The sequence below is a fragment of the Antrostomus carolinensis genome, unplaced genomic scaffold (assembly GCF_000700745.2).
Source record: "Antrostomus carolinensis isolate BGI_N321 unplaced genomic scaffold, ASM70074v2 scaffold10076, whole genome shotgun sequence".
NCBI classification, from domain to species: Eukaryota; Metazoa; Chordata; class Aves; order Caprimulgiformes; family Caprimulgidae; genus Antrostomus; species Antrostomus carolinensis.
In genome coordinates, this window is record NW_010323942.1 from 13,515 (window position 1) to 33,663 (window position 20,149).

The 20,149-nt window shown below is 40.4% G+C and overlaps 1 protein-coding gene across 1 annotated transcript in view; it reads right to left on the bottom strand.

The window, feature by feature from the left end:
* LOC104527134 (delta-sarcoglycan) overlaps nucleotides 1-20,149 on the bottom strand; it is a gene marked incomplete at its 3' end in the record, with an annotated part of 162,454 nt that overhangs the window by 10,316 nt on the left and 131,989 nt on the right. Inside the window, exon 3 of the mRNA XM_010170759.1 lies at nucleotides 14,949-15,050. Within this exon, the coding sequence (XP_010169061.1) occupies nucleotides 14,949-15,050 (102 nt within the window). The remainder of the gene's footprint in view (nucleotides 1-14,948; nucleotides 15,051-20,149) is intronic.

Consider the following 20,149-nt stretch of genomic DNA (forward strand, 5'->3'; position numbering starts at 1 on the left):
GAGAGAGGGAGAGAAAAGAAGAGAGCTCTGCTGAGGTTTAAAATATTCTAAATCATCCAACTCTACAGCTACTCCACTGCTCGTAACTTTTACTCCAGACAAGTGTGCAGACCTCTATTCATGTGTTTTCATTTTTATGGCCTTTCTAGTACGCCTACTATCTGCCTTAAACATCTTTTAAAACTCCTGGTAAATCATACCTTACTATCTATAAAAGGCATTTGAAGACAATATTAAAATTATACAGAACTAGTAATTGCAGAGTTACTTTCTCTTACTATCAGCGTTACTTGGCCCATAGTACAACCAGAAACAAACAGGATCTTGCTCAGTTAGTGAGGTGAATGCACATTAAAGAGTACATATGGTTAATACTAAGAAAGGCACAATAATATTTTCCAGAAGTCTGATTCAGCAGAGACATTGGGTTCTGCAATGCTCACAGCACTTTTTAGGCATTTTGTTACTGCACTGCATCATGCCAAAATATATATCCACATATTTTTCTCCAAGAAGGCTAATTAACGTGGTTATCCCTGAACATTGCTTTGAAATTATAACTTTCCTTTGCTGCATGTCATGGATCGCTTACTTCTTGTATTAGATTATAAATGGCCATGCCAACTTATGTATGCATGTATAGCACGAAATACAGGCAAGGTCCTAGCAGAGGCCCCTGGTGTTACTGAAATTCAGCTGCTGCTAATAAGAAGGGAAAACATTTCCATCTGTTTGGATTGAGAAAAAGAATTTGTGAGTCTCTGACTCATCTGCATCCATATGCTGATACGTAGACAATACTTACGGACACACAGACATATGCAAGGTAGCCAGCAACAGAAATCAAATCAATCACAGATCACAGCATGTGATTTGCCTAATTACGAGTAACACCTCACATTTTTTATCTACGCAAAAAGCACTTTGTGAACTAGCAGATGGCATTGCTATGGGATGGCACCATCCTCGACAGTTGCAGATGCAGAGCATTTACACAGCACGCTGAAAAAATGATACAACACAAGCTGCTTCCTGGGAAAAAGATTCAAATTGAACAAGTGTCACCAAACAAAATACACGTATTTATTGATGTTCTGAACTTATCTGATCCAGCCTCTCTCTTCAAATCAAATACATACGCGCAGGCCAGGGAGTGATGCTATCTAGACATCATTAAAGTCTCTTAGATAGGACAGTCACGTGAGCTGCCTAGCACAGAAAAGCAGAGATGCAGACCAATTTGAGTCTAGTTCTAACCCGCAAACAATTTAAATCCACACAAGCAGAATCAATAGGAAGAAGCCCTGCAGAGAAAGCAATTACACTGTAAAAGCAACTATATTACAGCACGGTTACGGCTGGGAGGCAGGACGCAGAAGGCCATCGTCACTTCTGTGATTACCCAGTGGAGTTCTCTCCAGTTCACCTGGCCTGTGAAATGACAAGGTGCAGCCTGGACATGTTCCTGCAATCAAAGTGTTTCTGTTTCTGGGCTCCTACTGCAATTATAAGGCTCTTCTTTACAAGACCCATCCTTCAGGTTTGCGGTGCTCCATAGGCAAAGGCAGGTCTGTGCATCAGGAAAAAGGTTTGAAGGCCTCGGTGTGCTCTCCTTTTCAATAGCTTCATGGGAGTAATAATCTCATTTCCTGGATCTGCAATTATTTATTCGTTGGAGACTGTGAACTTGCCACTGTACAGGACACAAAGAAAGATAATCTGGCCATTCCTGGTGATAGAAAATTAAGGTCTTTTATTCATAATTCTTGCTTTTATTTGTGGTTTGTCTGCATTTTTTTCCCCCCAAGATGTTGTAAGCACATAGACTGGTGTCACAGGTTTGAAGCAGCTATAAAATGATTCATGAAAACCATATTTTGGCCTGGTTGTGGGAATATTTATAGTAGAAATATATTCAGTTATCTCTGTATAGGCATATCTAGGAAAATGGGAAGGATGGAAAAGAAAAGCTGGGCCCACGACCGTACCACAGATACCAAAGTAATTTGTTCTGCTTTAATTATGATACAGGGTTATGGGATCAAAGAAACATTTGCACAGACTGTTTTTGAATTGCTTTTATCTAACCACTTTGTTTCTTCTGCTGAAATGATCAATACTTGGCTTTAAGAAGGATGCTCTGTCGGTCTACATGACTAGACAGCGGCTCCCCCACAGGAATAAACACAGGGACCAAACTCTGACCTGCAGTGCCAGAACGGTCCATGTGTGAGTTAGTGTCAGACAGGAACTGTCTCAGAGGGAAGAACTGCAAATCTCCATCCATCTCGGTGAGGCAGAACATGAACAACCTAGACAGCAGTACATTTGAAAAGGTAAAATGACAGATGCAGCTAAACATGTAACATGAAATTGGACTAATCTGGAGGAAAGATGCTAAATCCTACTGGATGTTTCTACACCGGACACATGTACCTACAAGGACAGCAAAGGTCTGATCAGTGAGACAACTGCATGAGCAGGAATAGGGTGCTCTGTGTTGGGATTTGACAGCATCTTGTGGCCGCCACTCAATAGACACTCTTCAGTATCAGTATCCTGGTTTTGCTAGGATAGAGTTAATTTTCTTCTTGGTAGCTAGAATATCTGTGTTTTTGTTTCAGTGTGTGATATGTTATGAGAAGAATGTTGATAAGGTATTAATGTTATTAGTTGCTGCTGGAAGTCTGAGGTTTTCGTGTTTGCTAGTTTGCAAGTGCAAAGGACTGCGATGGGGGGAAGCGTAGTAATCAGCAAACCCCCAAATTAGCATTTGGATATGCCAATGAGATATTATCGTATCACATCATATTATAAGTAATACACTGATTAACCAGGGTTGACCGGAAAGCGGGGATTCTCTCGGGTAATGCTCAGGCTCATTCTTCTGGGATTGCGATTTTGGTTTCAGGACTGTTACTGCTCTGGAATCGCCAGCTGAGGACAGGCTGGGCATCAGTCAGTGGGTGGTGAGCAACTGCACTGTGCACCACTCATTTCCATATTCTGCTATTACTATTTTTAATTTATTTAAACCAGTAAATTCTTTTTATCTCAACCTATGAGTTTTCTTATTTTTATATTTCCAATTCTCTCCCCTGTTCCCTGGGTTTGGGGGGAGAATGATAGAGCATCTGTGTGTGGCTGCTCGCCAAAGGAGTGAAACCACCGCTACCTGCTTCAGCATGAAGAGAGGAGAGAATGCAGGGTATTGCCATGGTATGGGGTCCATGAGCAAAAACACATCCCTAACCAACACCACTGGGGAGTGGTATTTCAAGAGTTGTCAGGCTTGCAGGAAGAACAGCAGATGCTTCTTCTGTGCCTGGAAGAAGACAGGAATGTTGTTTGGGGAAACGGTGAATAATGGCAAAAGCAGCCGAAAAGATTAGGATGTGTGAAGGTAAAATAGAGCTGAGGGAGGCATATAAAAGCCAAGAACCTCAAATTATTCTTTGGGCAATCAGCAGGGTGGCTCAGCCTGCCTGGTTGTCTCCACTTTAAAACAGAAGGCATTTGCCTCCTGATGTTTTTGTTCCTGAAGTTCTTTCAAAACTCCGGAGGAACAAAACTATCAGTGAAGACACTCAACCAGTGGCTCCTACCAAGAAAGAGTGCAGGGAGGGTCCTGCCTGCACGTTCCTGTTTCTTCTACTTCAGCTAAGCTATGCTTCCCAGAGAGCTGCATAATAGATAATGTTGCAGAGAGAAACAAAAAGCCTGCTGCTCTCCCAACTGTGCACCAACATCAAGGTTCATCATTTATAAAGAACAGTTGGGATCCTAAGGAAACACATAGCAAAAGTCAGTTTGCAGTAGGAGCTGGGGATTTCAAGAATATAGCAGCAACAAAGAGAAAATATTTTGTCTTGAAGCAACAGTAAACATGCAAAAAAAGGTGCTTCTCAACCTAGCAGCACTGACAACATGCGTGCCATTTCCCTGTCTAGCCTTTACTTAACTTAAAAAGTGAAGGGTGTTCTGCAAAAAACTGGAGGACACGGACTCTGAACACTCAACCACAGGAAGCATCAGTGGAAACGTGTTCAGGTTCATCCCATCAACCCACTGTCTTCCAGCCATGGCTCTTTGGAAACCAAGTCACTAAATCAGCTCAGGTTCATCACTTACTCCTGACCTTTTACAGCAATTAGTGTGTGTTTGGATTATGGAATATTTGGCAATTCACTGTGTGACTCCACCTGTGTGTATAACACAAGAGTGAATCTTCTTAAAGGGAAATATCAGCTGCTCTAAGGTGATGAACAGCTATGCCCACTTTGTACTTCTAACCTACACAATATACCTCGAAAAATAACGATTTTTTGAAACACAATGTGCTTACACTCTTCCAGATCAACCTAATCAAAAGGAAGACAACAGCTTTTGGCTAAAGAACTGAAAGTCTTGCTGGAGAGATATGCTTGTTCTGTCAGACAAATGACCTCTCTTCTCCCCTCAATCAACTCAATTGTCTGTAATTTTATTTCTTTCTCTGCTTTTAAATATTGATGTCTTACAAAGCTTCTCATTGGAAAAAAAACACATCTTACTCTTCAGCTGTGCTGCCTTGGGCTGCAGTCCTGTCAGATCACATCCAAGAGGACAGCTCAGCTTGCATTAGTATTTGGAAAATAAGATTTTCCAGCCACTGTGAAGAGTGATACGGATGATTTAGTGAACAGCACACTTCTCTCCAAATCAGTAGCCACCCATTTATGGTGCCATGGGCAATCTTTTGCAGCTGCTGCTGGATTCTTAGTAGAGAAGCAGAACTCAGATGTTAACCACTTTCGAGGTTGAGGAGTCTCCATCTCTGAAGATGTTCAAAACCTGCCTGGATGCTTTCCTGTGCAACCTGCTGTAGGGAACCTGCTTTAGCAGAGGGGTTGGACTAGACGATCTCTTGAGGTCCCTTCCAACCCCTGTGATTCTGTGATTCTGTAAAATGTCCCATGACAAATCCATCCCTTGTCTAAATCAAGAGAGGCATTGGAATGGTATATTGTTTTGCTCAAGGAGAAAAAGAACTAGAAGCAGAATATCAAGCTGTAGCTGGAAAGAAAAAGGAAAAAGCCTAGGTCACAAAAGCAATTTTCATTATATAGTTTTAGACTACAAATTAAGAATCCAACAAAGCATTTTGCATGGACTAAGATACTGTGCAAATCTTGGCATATATTTACTCTGCATTTTCATAAACAGCGACCTACAAATCAAATTTTAGCACTGCTGCATTTGAAATAAACTTTAAATAAAATCTTCCCTCTTAGACCGTAAAGAAGAACTTTCTAAAGGAAGAGGTCTCTCTATCCTTAGAAAGGATGTTTCTGGGGGAAGCTGGATGACAGCAGCACTGTACAGTTGATGCTATCTGGGGAACATCAGTGGCAGGAGCGAATGAGTAAACCGCTTTGCTCACCCTCATCCTTATCTCCTCTCCCACTCTCTGTCTACCTATTGACAATGCAAAACCTTCTGAGGCAAAGCATGGTGTCAGTCCTCATGATTGTACAGAGCCCATCAGGATGGACTCCTGATGGTGGCTTCGTGTTGCCACACACATGCAGTATATGTGGAAATTACAGGGCATAATCCAGCAAAGAACATAACATAACATACACATAACTTATGCAAGAAAATAGCCTTACTGATGTCTGTAAATTATGCACATAATTAAATATCTGGTTAGACTAAAGCCTAAATGAATGATTCACTGACAAGTCAGAAAACCTGCCTCGGTGACAAGATATATAGTAATTTCTATCACACATGTACAGTACTGTCCAGCACTCCAACACTGTGCCACTAATGCTGCTGTGGGACTGTCCCTTCCTGAAAGACACTGGCACACCTGGGAGCACACGGTCAGGCACAGCCTCAGACACAGATCAAAGATAGAGATGTTCCAGCCAAGGAAATGTTAACAGCCAAAGAAATCTTACTTTTTCTTTCAAAAGAAGCAAGTCAGTTTTCCCAAGAGCCTCAACCAATTTGCCCTAAAAGAACAGGAGCAGATTTAGAGTTGTGCTTGTTTTACCCTGCATTCTTCTTTCTCCAAATCCAACATCTGTCATTAGAAACAGAACAATCAGAGAAACTCTTATTACTGGCAAAGCAACTCCTAAATGAAAACTGGAAGATCTGTCTTCCCTTTCCTGTTGCAAATCAAAGCACACACAAACTGAACTCTCTGTAAAGCCAGTTGTGTGTGCCTGCACTTCCTAATGACAGCATAGCTCGTCAAGTAACGATTGCCTTACAAAATATCTAACTTTGCTGTCGAAATAGTTTTGATCAGCAGAAGAGCTGCAAAAGTGTTGGCTGTCCTGTGGTAAGAAGACACAAAGCTCTGCTGTTGAGGCGTTGTGGAAATATCAGAAAAACATTCTTTTTCTTTATAATTGGATCTTGCTATTTGTCTTTTAGTGTTTCCTTTGTCTATTTGTTTCTCTCTTCTCTCCATCCATACTGTATAAAGTTTTATTCCTTTTTCATTTTTAGTATTAAGAAGTTGTTTTTATATTTCAGCCTTTCCAAAAGAGCCAGAATCCTGATTGTCAGCAGCAATGTCTAGACATAGTAAATCCTTAAACTCAAGGCCTTTGCCCTTGAGAGAGAGAAATGCAGCAGTACATGATCGCACATGTTGTTCCCTGAGCAGTTTCAGGTGCTTTGTAAGGCTTACCTCTTTCTAAGACTACAGCTTGTTAAGATGAAATTTGGATCAAGTTTTGGGCTGAGAATTCAAGGCTACTCTACAAACGTGTTCAGTCCCATGGGATGGTTCAGGTCAGCTGTAGTCAACTATCAGCAGAGCTTCTCTCTTAACAGTAATACCTGTTGGGCAATAAAAGTCAGCAACAGAAATCCCATAATCAGTATGTATGACTGCTGTGTCCTGTGCTCGTGAATCCCCCAGTAAACCCCTGTCCTTTTTTTTAAAACAAAAACCCACAAAAACCCCAAAATTAAACATAGCAAAATAAGGATGCTGTACAGCTCCTGAAGGTTTACAGCCTGTAGGAATACTGAGAGGCTATAATAAATGTCTAATTAGGAAAAAAAGAGCTTCACAGCAGCTTCACAGTTAATTCCTAGAGGTAGCATGCAAATTAGAGATACCAAACTGGAGCAGAAATAAAAGACATCAGAAGCGTGGTGCATGTTCAAGGAAGGGAAGAAACTGCCTGCCAAATTCATTCAGCTCAGCCATTTTTTATTTCAACTTTAAAATCCATGTCTTTTTCCTTTCGGGGGAATAAACTAAATCAAATGTTTATTCCATTCTTTTAGACTCTAGTGCCTACAGTCCTGTCTCAAGGCTTGCAACTCAGCTGAAAACATGATGTTATCTGATTTGCGACATTTCTGTGGAAATACAGCCCAAGTACACACTCAGCCTCACTGTCTTCCTCCTCACAGCTGAGATGCAAGCAATTTCTGGGATCGTGGCAAAAATGCAATGCAAAAGCTTAGAGACCACAGAGCACCCAGCCTTAACTCAGCAGCTCACTTTGAGCTGCGATGCACATGACTGGTTTTTATGACCACACAGCCCAGCTGCAAATGTTTAAAATGAAGAGGAGAAGGGAATCAGATCAGAACAGTGAAACAAACACATGATCCGAACAGCTCCCCTCTCCTTACACAACCAGCTCAAGCAGAGAAATTTCACCTGTCAAAGGGAAAAAGTCAAACATCTTGGGAGATTGTTTGGGAAATTCTCCATCTCCTTCATGTTTGGCTTTGGAGGTGTTAACTAGTCCACATCAACTCCATGGCCCAAACTCCCTCTCTAGAAGGTGAAAACTACTGACTATAAAGTGCTTATTCAGCTTATGGGCTCAGACATTTCTGCAATGACCATATCGGGTTTTCTGGACACAAAATCTCCACTGACGTTAGGATAAGAAAGTACAAACACGTTGTTCCCGTAGTTAGATCAGAGGTGTGCCCATGATGAAAATATAGACAAGATCTGAGGTAGGTAGCCCACTTGGCACAGCTGATTGACTCTAATAGGTGTTGATTACACTGCTCATATTGCATGAAATTAAAAAGCTTACAAATGTTATGAGCCATTACCCTTCCATTTAAGAGAGCTTATGACAAGTGAGCAACATTTAATGAAATCCTTTTCAAAATGCCATAGGCAACCTCCACGGGATTTTGCTTTGAAATGCAACTTGTGGAGTTATTTCAAAAAGTTGGTTTACTTCGGAGTTTCCTCTCCCACTCTTCTTTGGGATACTTGGATTTTGCAGCTGGTGGGATACTTCAGTTCCCTGTTGTGCTCCCAGTGTGCAGCACATAACACCAGCTTGTTAGACAAATGACAGACAAAGCAAGATTTAATTATGGTGTTTTTGGAAGTACCCCTTTAGCCAGCCTACAAAGTTTCCTTCAAAATTCAAAGGTGACAGACTTCTGGCCAATTTTACTATGGAGATAAAGGGAAATGTTTTCATAGTTGCTGTAAAATTTACTTAAAACTTCCACCTTTTCAGCACACTGGAGATATCACAGAGGCACTAACTGTCCCCAGAGTGCTGGGGCAGCCAAGGTTCAGTCTGAAGTAGTTTTTTTTGGATTTTATTGCTAAAGAATGAAATTTATTAAGAGGAGAGCATATCAATTTTATAAATCCCACTGGACACTCACAGCCTACTGCAATATGGAGACTCAAATCTGCTTTGGATGACGATGGCAACAATATCTGTGCATCAGGTGGGGGCACTTCTGCCAAAATTATGCATTTTGCAACTTGCTCAGCTGCTTCTGTTTATTTTTACTGTTTGTCCTGCTGACTGCCAGCTCTCCTCTCTGTTGAGAGCTGTCGGGAAAGCAAGACTCAAACTGACCAAACTGAGAGAGACATTTATAGCAAAAGCCCACTGGCACAGAATCTAAGGACAAGGTATCTGGAGTGGTGCCACAGTGAATGCTTAATGACCCCTCTAGGGGGAACATGAGATGGCCAGGCAAGGCTGCAGGAAGCTTTCTTTTGCTGGCCGAGTCATCACTAGCAACCTTGTTCTTTCTTTCAATTATTAGGGCTTTTAAACAATATTTTAACATCTGCTGCCAAAAATCAACCAAGAAGCAGTAAGCTATGAAGATGCAGTTAGAGGAAGCATTGTACTTCAGAAGTTAACCTTGGATAGCTTGAGTTTTTTCTACTTGAAGCCACAGCAGCAGCTGAACTGCTTCAGAGGCAGGAGACCAACATCTCTATGAGCTGCCAGGAGCTCTTACAGGCTCATTCGTATCCTAATGTGCAAAAAAGAAGATTCCTCTCCAAAGAGAACCAGTCACTAAGGGAATAGCTAAATGCTGGGAGGAGTAATGGCCAAAGAGGTGGTGGAAGTGCGCAGGGCCTGCTAAGTGATGGCAGCATGGTGAGACAAACTTCATTTCCACCCTGTGATGGTTTCAGTGAGCGTGCTGAAATCATTAAGCACTTTGCTAGACCAAATCATCAGGAACTAATTCAATATCCTTTTATTGCTCTGTAAACTCTGACAAAGGAAGAAAAGGAATTATTCTGTCTCCTTCCTCAAAAAATAGCAGTCTTTTTTCATGCTATCTATCTGAGCTTTTACTGAAAGCTAGATTTCTACTACACAGTTTGAGCATCATACAAAGCTGCAATTATCTTGCCATCTGCATTGCCTTTTCTCATGGGTGAATGTTGCCTTTTAATACAAATGAGTTTGTTATATTGTTTATAAATATGTACTATGGCTATGAGGCAGGTATGCCCCATTGTGGGCACATGTCACTGTTTAATCCAAATACATGGCTTACTGTTTTCCAGTGCGTATTTTTAGGTTTGAGACAGGTAGACCTGCAGAGCAAATAATACAAAAGAATACGTCCATTAAGGAACTGCTCCCTGTGCTTGGAAATTATACCACTCTTCTTCCAGATCTGAACATAGTGAGACAAGTACATTGACAAAATAATTATTTATCACTCTTAAAAGCTTCCTTTAAAATTTCTATAATTCAAATACTGACTGGGGAAAATGTAAAGTACAGACAAGCATATTTTATGAACTTGCTAGTTTAGCTTTTATGCTGACAAGAACTTACTGAACACCAGTAAAGGGAATAGCAGTTATCAACCTTAATTCACAACTGTGAAATTTTTAGGCCAAACAGATGCCCTTGCAGAATCACAGCCAAGTGTTAATGACAGGTCCAATCCTTCTTCCACTGTAGTCACTCCTTATTTCGTATGGCTTCCAAAGAGACCAGGTTTGCTCCAACAATCTGAGTGAGTGCACTGCTCTCAGTGAGACAGACACTCACTGCCACAGGGAGCAGGATGGGGACCTCTAACATCACCCAAAGGAGGGAAAATAAAAAAAAAGACACCATACTTTGTCTCAAGCTTTTTTCTTTGATGTCTAGATTCTTCTTTTGAATTCTTTTTTCAGTTGATTAAAAATAATGGGAAGCAGACTTTCAATGTGAAACTGGCTAAATAAACTACAAGATCTCTTTTCAAAGACATTTAAAACATCCTCAAAATCTGTTCAGTTAATTTTACCATCACTTTTACCTGTACAACAACAGAACAGCTTGGAGATCCCCCTGGTAGCAGAGGACAGAGAAGAATTGGTGCCCATGTTTAAGTCCATGTTCCTAGACCTGCCCATCAGTAGGCGAGTCTGTAAGAGAGCTGAACGGGCAGGACCCCAGTCAAGAGGTTTACACTGCAAAAAAATCTTTGTCAGGCAAATCCATTCTCTTGTCTTTAAAAGGATTCACAGTAAGAAAAATAAAGCCCAGGTGTAAACATTTGCAAACAGAGGTTTATATTTTCTATCCATGCACTTGAAATGAACATTGAAAGGGCAAAAGCATCCTAATCCTATCCTGGCAAAGTCTTTCTCTGCTTCTTAAATCTGAGATTATAATCTCATTGGTTGTCACACAGGTCTCAAGATAAATAATTAACTTGATTTTTCCTGTGTAATTACAGCATGGGATTTTATTTCTGTTGCTACTGGAATGGAATACGCACATAACCTGTTCTCTGTCTTGCCCATTTTAAGTTACTTAGAGACCTGGATGTAGTAAACTTCAAAACACCCCAACTGCATTAAGAGAGCTAAATCTCTGCTTACTGTAAGTTTCAAGCGACCTGCTTGTTAGTAGCTCTTCTCAACAAAGGCAGGAAAATTTCCAGTTCTAAATTTCTATTTAAATTAAGGCAATGAAGTCTGAAGACCACAAAACTGTTGCCATTGCTTCCCAGCACATAAAATTAACAATTTGTGCTGCTGCGTGCAACTTTCAGTCAAAGTTTGTCTGATTTATAAGCAAGCAGATGGTTCACATGATAGTCCGCAATAAATTAGAACAGTTAGAAAGACAGCTACGTTTTAAGAGTGACAGTGCATCTGAGCTACAGATGGGTTTATAGATGACCCTTCCAATTTTTAATAATATCCATAATTTATGTGCAAGTAAAGAAATGTGAGGACTCCTAATGCACCTTCTTGACTAAGTACAAATCACTTTTATTTACACAGGCAATACTTCATGGTCCAGTTAACTTCTTAATTAAAGGCAGCAAGACGCTCATGTTCCATGCAAGTGGCATGGAAAATACTATTTAGTGTGCAATATGTTCAGCTGGGAGTTTAAGATGCTCTGATCACCCCTGAAAAAGAGAATGCATCTATCTCATTTCTTTAAAACAAGAGTACAAGGGTGCAAACACTGATACCACCAGTTACTATTCATTAAGCTCCAGATAAACTTTAGGCTCATGCAATAACAAGGTTATGTTTATTTGCAAGCTTAGATGCATAGAAATAGGCTCCTGATCTAGGAAGCACTAGAAACTGAATATCACTGAGCCAGGACTAGAACGGGGAAACGACAGGAACATCAGAGATCCTCGTTGCAAGGAGAGGGATTTGTGGGTCACTCTTGAATGGGTGAGGGAAAAGGAAAGTGGCCTGGAGGGTGTCATTCCTGCGACAGTGGTGATGCAGAAAGAAACTGGCTGAAATGAGCTTTAAGATGCCAGTTCATGTCAGTTCATGTCTCCATTTTAATGGCCACTTCTCCAGCACAGGACCAAACCATTTTGGTTTAGTCCTTCTGCAAATATTTTTTAATAGACTCCAAGAAAATGCCTTTCTTGGGTTGTCATCAATTGAATGCCACAGTACAACAGATTCAGTTCTTGGCTGTAATTTCAGTTGCAACAAGTTACTTTCCAAAAGGAGCACAGCTAAACAGCGATAAAGAGGGCAGCACCTACGACAGCTATTTAAGGCACAAATTACAGAAGCTCAGAGGTTTCCACACAGCTGGTCCCTTGGGATGACATTTGAGGGCTTTTCCTCCTCTCTCAACCTTGGTCTTCCCTTCCTGCCAAATTAATTTGAAAAAGAAATCCACTTTTAAGTGGAAATACAAAACTATCTTTAAACCAGAAGGCACAGCTCTTAGGAAAGCAAGTCTGTGTACTTTTAATTACTGCCTTCCTGAGACTTATGGGATGCAGGAAAGAGGCACCAGTTACAAATTCAGGCTTCTCAGAACTAGCACAATTGATGTTTTGGAAATATTTTGGCAGGGATTGCCCAGTTCTGCCCACAGCACAGCAGGGTGGTGAGCAGCACTGCTGAGACACACGAGTGGGAAAACCCACTCCACGGAGGTCACGGGACTGCAGCTGCTTACACAAAAAGCCATTCTTCCCCTGCCATTTCCATGCAGCACCAAGTCCCCTTCATCTACCACACAGAAAAACAGTGAATTTTTATTTTTTTTTTTAATTAAAGTCTTCTAAAAATAACCAGCATCTGAAAGTCTTTTGAGCTTTATATAAAACCATTATCTATTACTGTACAGAACTCTTAGTTTGTTTAATTAAACATATGAAAAACATTATATGTCAGCTTATTTCTAGGATGCTCTTTACTATTATTTGTCATACTGTTTCTGTTACACTTTGCTTATTTAAAGATGCATTATGCACTTCTGAGAACCCACAGAAAATTACTATGGTATTAGTACGGATGGTGATCTGTACTACTGAGTGATGAGTTTGGCACTTTATTTTAGCAATATTCATCAAGATCAGGAATTGCTAGTATGCTTCTCTCCAAGAGAATACTGGGTCATACTACTGTTCTTTAAAAAAATATAGCGTTGATTATTTTTAATGTCATTTTTAAATTTTCCATAACTATGAATCTTTGATTGATTTCAGCTCTTTCATTTGCTTACAAGAGGCCAAATTCACACCTAGCACAAGAAAGCAGAAGTTGACTGAAATCAGTAGGATTGCTCCTGTTGCCCCAAGCCCAACAGTAATTCCAGCATTATTGTGAGCAACGTGAAATTCAGCCCAGGCTATTCCAGTTTTACTCCATGGAGAAGTCAGAGAAACTCTGCACATGGTTTATGTAACTATATAGTTAATACAGTTTCCAGGACTCATCTGCTGAAGCCAGCAGTGATGCTCCAGCTCACTCGGCTGTAGATCAGACTCTCTGGCTTGCAACTAGATCCTTCTCTGGCTAACAGTAAAAATAATGCTGGAGGCGGGATACTGCAAGGAACACACACAAAGGCCTTACTTTTTGTTTCTTGTTCTTTGCATTCATTACACTGTCAATGGTGTGGAAACTAGTTTCATAACCTCAAGAAGGGGACACCTTTTGTCCTTCCTGCCGTATTAAAATGTAGATCAATATGATAATATATAAACAGTAAACTCCCCACTAGCAAGAAGTGGTTCTCAGCCCTCTTAGTAATCAAATATTACTTCCAGTAATCTAACTAGAGAAAAGAAATGTAAGTAGCAATTTGTCAGTCTATTTATCAAACTGAGTGCTGCACCTTTTCCACATATTTTATGTTAAAAAGTGCATGACACTTCTCTGCAGTTCTGTTTTAATTCGGGGATGAAAACATTTATAAATATGAACGTTTTCTCATTAACTTTTCTTGCTAAATGATTATGCTTGTTCAGATCAATTCCTAGCCATCTTACAGAGGTTACAACCTTCAATAATTAAATCGGATATTGTATTGGATGGTGCGTTGATTATGCTACAAGTTCCAATTTCTACAAGACCACTGAAATGCTGAGATAAAGGGACATTAACTTTATTTAATTAGCTATCTGCCAATGTTATAAAAATGGAATGTTGGTATTTGACTCAAATTAACACTTTGGATCAGGAAACAAGACAGATGACATCTTCTGAGAAGGAGCCTGGAAACTCTATAATCGTTTCAGTTATTTTAAAGCTGCTCAGGACAAACAGGATTGCATTAGAAAGAGCAAAAGTCACCAACAGTCAATGAAGTGCTGCTATGAAAATGCTATTTCAATCACACTTGGGTTCTTTCTCATTTTCAGTTGTTAACATCCTTGCCACTTTTGTCAAGCAGTCTCTCCTAGCAGCACTGAATTTTAACTGCACATAATTTTAAAACACAACATGAAATAGGACTGAGCACATAATATGGGTGTATTGTGCCAGCTAGCAACAGATCAGGCCCTCGTGCCGAGGCATCACCTCTCTGCTCTCTGCAGAAAAGGAGTAACTAGTTAAGCGTGAGCTCGATTTCACAACTGCCTGCCATCTGTCTGCCTTGGAAACATTAGGTCTCTCAGTTGATGTTTGTTTACTATTTATCTCAAAAGGAGACTAAAAGACCATGTGAAATCTCAGAAGTCCTGGAAGCGTTTTACCTACAAACTAAACCCATGTGTATCAACCTTGCAACAGCCCAGAGGATACAGCATCTGGATGAGGTACCCAAAGGACACCCACAGTCTCACTCCCCAATTACATTTGTATAGAATAGTCAAAGTAATTTATCCGATAACCACGCCACTGTCACTTCATGGTTTCTTACACTTAGGGCTACAGAAATGTGCTTATTCCTTTCCCAACAACTTACTGGTCTTGACCGGATTTCTTTGGCGTAGAGAGGTTTCAAGAATTCTGAATCTCCTTCAAGCTTTAGACCCTTTTCCGTGATTCTCAGGTTCCCCATTCCATCCTAAAACACAGACAAAAAGAAACAACCCCATTAGTTACAATTACCAAATTCACCAGGCTGCCAATAGCTGTTTTTGTTTGTTTGTTTGTTTGTTTGGGTTTTTTTTCCCAATAGAGAAGAACATATAAAGCACTGGGAGGCACTAGAGAATGCAGTTACTTGTGTTATCCTTTTAGCTCTGTTTCCGTGAAAAAAATTTTCTATTCAGAGCAATCTGCAATGCCCCCCAGTAAACCATTTACACAGATGAAAGATGTTCTTTTAAGCTAGTCATCTCTACTCAAAGAGATGCAGCGATGCTCTGTGCTAACAGGAAACTATTCACTGTAATATTCACCAGCTGCCTGTACATTAATATAGCTTCTCATTCATAGTAAATCCATATAAAGACTATGTGATTCATTCTACTGAACTCCATATAGAGAATATGCGATTAATTCCACTGAACCGAAAAAATAAGGTTTCACTATGTAGGAGTACTGCAATAAAATGTGGTAGGGAACCCGACTCCTATTATTTGGGGAATTCTCTGCAAAATATGGACTCTGGTGGGGTTTCTTGAGGGCTGTCAGCCCTTAGAGCAAAAAGATGTGGAAACCTGTTGATTAGTTTCAAGTCTCACAGTCTTTCCTGCACTTTTGATACTATTAAGATGCTACACAGCTTCACTGGAATACACATTTGTGCAAATATTTGCTCTGGGAGAAGCAACTATACAACAGGAATATCTTTCCAAGAGACTGCTCTGCTGTCTTCGGCTAACTACTGACTTTTCTCTCCTGTAATGACCTGCTCAGGATCAGAGCCCTCGCCCTGCTCTTTGCAAAGCCCAAGCACATCCCAGCAATTCAAACCTCTATATCCAAATGTTTGGGTTTTCCCAAGTCATTCTCCTGCCCTTCAAACAACCATTGCAAAGTCCATTGGCCAGGCATTAACTGACTGATGTAACATGCATTTCTGTCCTCTCCTCATCTGGATTTCATAGTTGCAGCTATCAGTCCTCACCCTCTCCCCAGCCCTGCACCAGGCTCCCACAGTTCCCATCGCTCCCTGTGCTTCCATGGCAAAAACCTTGACAAATGACGTGAAACGTTGGCTGCAGGCCTCCAGCAAATGACTGCAAATAGTCCATTTTCTTCAGAAATTGTTTAGTTATGTGTGTCCAAGATGTAATAAAACATGTGACAAACCATAATAGCAAATAAAATATATGTCAAAATTTTATACAAGTTTTTCTTATGGTTTTTATACAATAAGACAGGTATACGGATACATTGTCACAGAGCAGAATTGGACCAAACTATATTTCACCTTTAACTTGTGAAAGTCATAACTTTTGCTAAGATGAGTGATTTAGGTTCATTTAGGCTATAATTGCTTAGAAACGTGTGCGTGTGTGTGTTTAAGAAACATTCTTCTCAATTGCTGCTAGGCATGTCCTTAAACACCAAAGTCCAAATCAAAAGAGCCACCTCAGCACCTAACTCACAGTTGTTTCAGGGATTTGATAGAGAAGTGGTATGTACTTGGGTAGAAGCCCTAAGAAGATCAAAAGAAGACCATGAAAATCCAGGAAAACCATAGTGTATGTTTTCTAATCCAGCTGCAAAAAATAAAACACATCTGTCTACTTTCTCTTCCTCCCCTTGCATGTGCACCTCCAGCACCACAAGAGGAATCACCATCACTAAAGGTGGATAGCTAACCAAAACAGATTTGAGTCAACTATTGCCAAAAGGCACAGATTTGGAGGGATAAAAATCAAAGACATAGCACAGCGGTGACACTGGTCACTTGCCAGAGGTTCTCCTGTTCCAAGAAATATCACTCCCAGGAAGAACCCTGCCAAGTAAAGATCATTTTTGCCAGAGCATGGTGTCTTATGGAAAAAGGCAGGCTCAGGAGTGCTGGGCAATAAAATGACTGCTGTCATCTTACATTGACGTGAAAGTTCTAAGTAAACTTTAAATAGAGACATATGCTGAAAATGCTATTGATTGTCGAAGGGAGGGGAATGAGAGATGGGTCATAAAGTGCCACTTGCTACATTCCTTGTCCCGGGTGTAAAATACTGGCTTATGAATTCTGGGTTGGTGGTGGCACAGAAGGGGTTCATTTATTTCAAGCAAAAGGATGAAGGAAAATGAGTGAAATATGATTATGCTCCAAAGAGCCCAGATTAAATTTTGATAGTGGCATGCTTTGTGATTTGAGTGAGCTGGAATTATTACAGCTATCTGCAGACCCTCACATGTTTTGTGCTGCTAAAAAAACTATACAATTTTTTTTCCCAAAATAGATATTTCAGTAAGGTTACAAGCCCTGAGGGCTTTCACATTGCTGGCTCTTCTTTGGTTTAATTAAGAAAAGTTGCAGGGCATGTGAGCTGGTATATGCCACATATAGCTGCAAGAATGACCACCTCTGTTGATACACAATCCTGACCACTTCCAGGGCTCAATCCTGAGATGAAGTGGGCCAACACCTTACCAGTAACATGGACCAATGGATAAAGGGACTTGTCAAGTCACCACTGAAGCTGTGGCAAACCAGAAATTTTGGTGACTAGTAACTACGTTCCTTCCCGAGTAACGATACAGATCCAGCATTCCACTCTGCTGTGGTCTTGTGTGTTTCTCTTCCTTCCTCTCCTTCACCCTCCATCTCCCAAATGTCCCCCACAGGATTTTTATACACGAAAAAACACACATATGGGACATAAAGCTTACAGCTAGCAGGTCCTATACATCCCAAAGGAGGTATCAGATCTATGGAACAATTCACTACAACCAAAACATCAAGAAAATATTTGATTTATATCATATAAGCAGGCATATTCTGTTACAAAACCACTGGGTTGGAGAAAAAGAGGCACTTTCCCATGTTATTCTCCTCAACCTTTGATCCTTCTCAACATCTGATCCCCACTCACCTTTCTCTCCTCCTGTGGCTGCCAAAACTGACAAAAACTGTATCCACCAGACACTATCTTTTTACTTCCTTGGTGTTTGGCATGGGGATCCAGCGCTCCGCACTGACTCTTACCGTGATTAACTCTCTGCTGCTCATGTTTCTCATGATTAAAGATGATAGCTTTTTGTAGTGACAGCCTGGGTCAGCAGGTCAAAAAAGAAGCAAAGGCTGCAATCTGAGTTTAAAGTTAATGAGTATCCTGGCCTCTTATATTACAATCATTATTAAATCATATTCATTTATTATTTCCCATTAGAAAAAAAAAAAAATAAGCAGCTTGCAGAATTATATAGGGATCCCAAAATACAGATACAGTAGAGAGAAATCATTGATTGAAAGACTACCTTGCATGTTGTTTTGGATAAAGCATCTTCTTCCTCCCTAAATTACATGGTTTATTAACAAATAAATGTTATACTCTGCTACAGTGAATATATATGAAAGTTCCTATGAAATTTCATGGATCGTGACCTATAAAATGTAGCAGAAAGCTGGCCAGAGTGATAGAGACCATGAGATTTTATTAAACACCATGCCTGTGATTGGTATATATCCTTATCTGCCACTATATTACTTGTGAAGAAGAAAAATAAAATAAAAAGAACTACTGATTATTTGATACACTGACATATGACAATCTTTGTTTCTCCACTTTTTATTAGTAGACTCCTGAGCAGAGAGTGAATGACTTTACTGTGCAGGCACAAACCAGCTTTGTGGGAGTGCCCAGGTGGTGAGCTGGACAGGAGGCACAGAGTCGGGAACTCTCCATTACCACCTGCATTGAATTATTCAGCTTTTTGGTAGGGCATGGTGAAAACTTTCACATCAATTTTATCATCTACACCACCTCTCTTTTTATACAATGCTGTGTAATGTGCAGGCATAAAAATTTATGTGCTGTTGCTGACTGTTCTGTGTTGAAAGGGGAGAGTGATGGTAAAATCCTGAATAACATAAATGTCATTTTGGTGATGCTGAATGAGAAAGGATTTTTTTTAATTATTATTATTATTAGCAACTCAGTTTAACAACCAATTACAAATATGATGGTGTTAGCGTTAGGGGAAGAGCCCAGCTTTGCTACTATGCAATCACCAAGGCTCCTCTCTGCTTCGTGGTTAGCACTGTGCCTATATATGTGGGTAAAGCCTTGCTTTTTTTTGTTTTCCTTTTTAACAGTTGTGGGGTTTTTTGTTTGGTTTTTTTTGTTTGTTCGTTTTTGTTTGTTTGTTTTTTTAAATTGTATGGCTGTTCACAGGGAGATTCAGTTAACAGAAGAAGAGACAGCCAAGCTAACCAGAGACATGTAATTGCTGTGGTAAATACCTGGAAGTGGTATTAGCCACAGCAATGTGGATTGCTCACACATAGGAACAAGGGTAATTTTCAGTGGTGTCTGCCATCCATGGGCAGTTTTACTAGATCAGGCTGGGCTCCTGCTACAGCTTAACCTAGGTAAGAACTGAGGTAGTGATAACACTTATTTGCTGTGGCCCTTCGTGCCAGGATGCTTTGTTCTTCACAAACAATAAATTCAGCCTTATGCTCCTCTGCGCTTCCTCTGTTCTCCTGACATTTCTGAGCATGGAAGTCAAATTTGCTATTTATTGCGGTCTTTCTAAGGATTTTAGGGACATTGGTGATGGGGAACACAAAGAGCTCCAGCTGTCTGCTGGCCACCACCAGCACTGGTGGGTGGGTGTTTCCCCATGCTTTTTCCTGTACCTCCATCCTTTTTCAGTTTTCAGGAGAAAAAATGTTGGCAAGGTTTGTCCCTGCACAGCAGGTGAGCATTTACTTTTTAACTAGGAATAAACTAAAGTTATGCTTGGCGATGTCCTGCGGGAGAGAGTTATCTTTGGAGACTGCTCATGTCAGATGGCTGAAACACCTGATTATCGTAGCTTGTATTACTGATTGCTGTGCTCTGCATTGCTTCCAGATATGTGCAAGTTATTACACAGCTCAATACATACAAAGTTAGGGGAGGGGGGGAAAGCAAGTAACTTGTTTTTTTCCTTCCTCTACCAGGAAGATTTCTGTGCTGTTCTTCTATCTCTAACTTGACATTAAATGTTTCCAGATTCCACAGATTTAAGGAAGGTCTGTACAGATACACA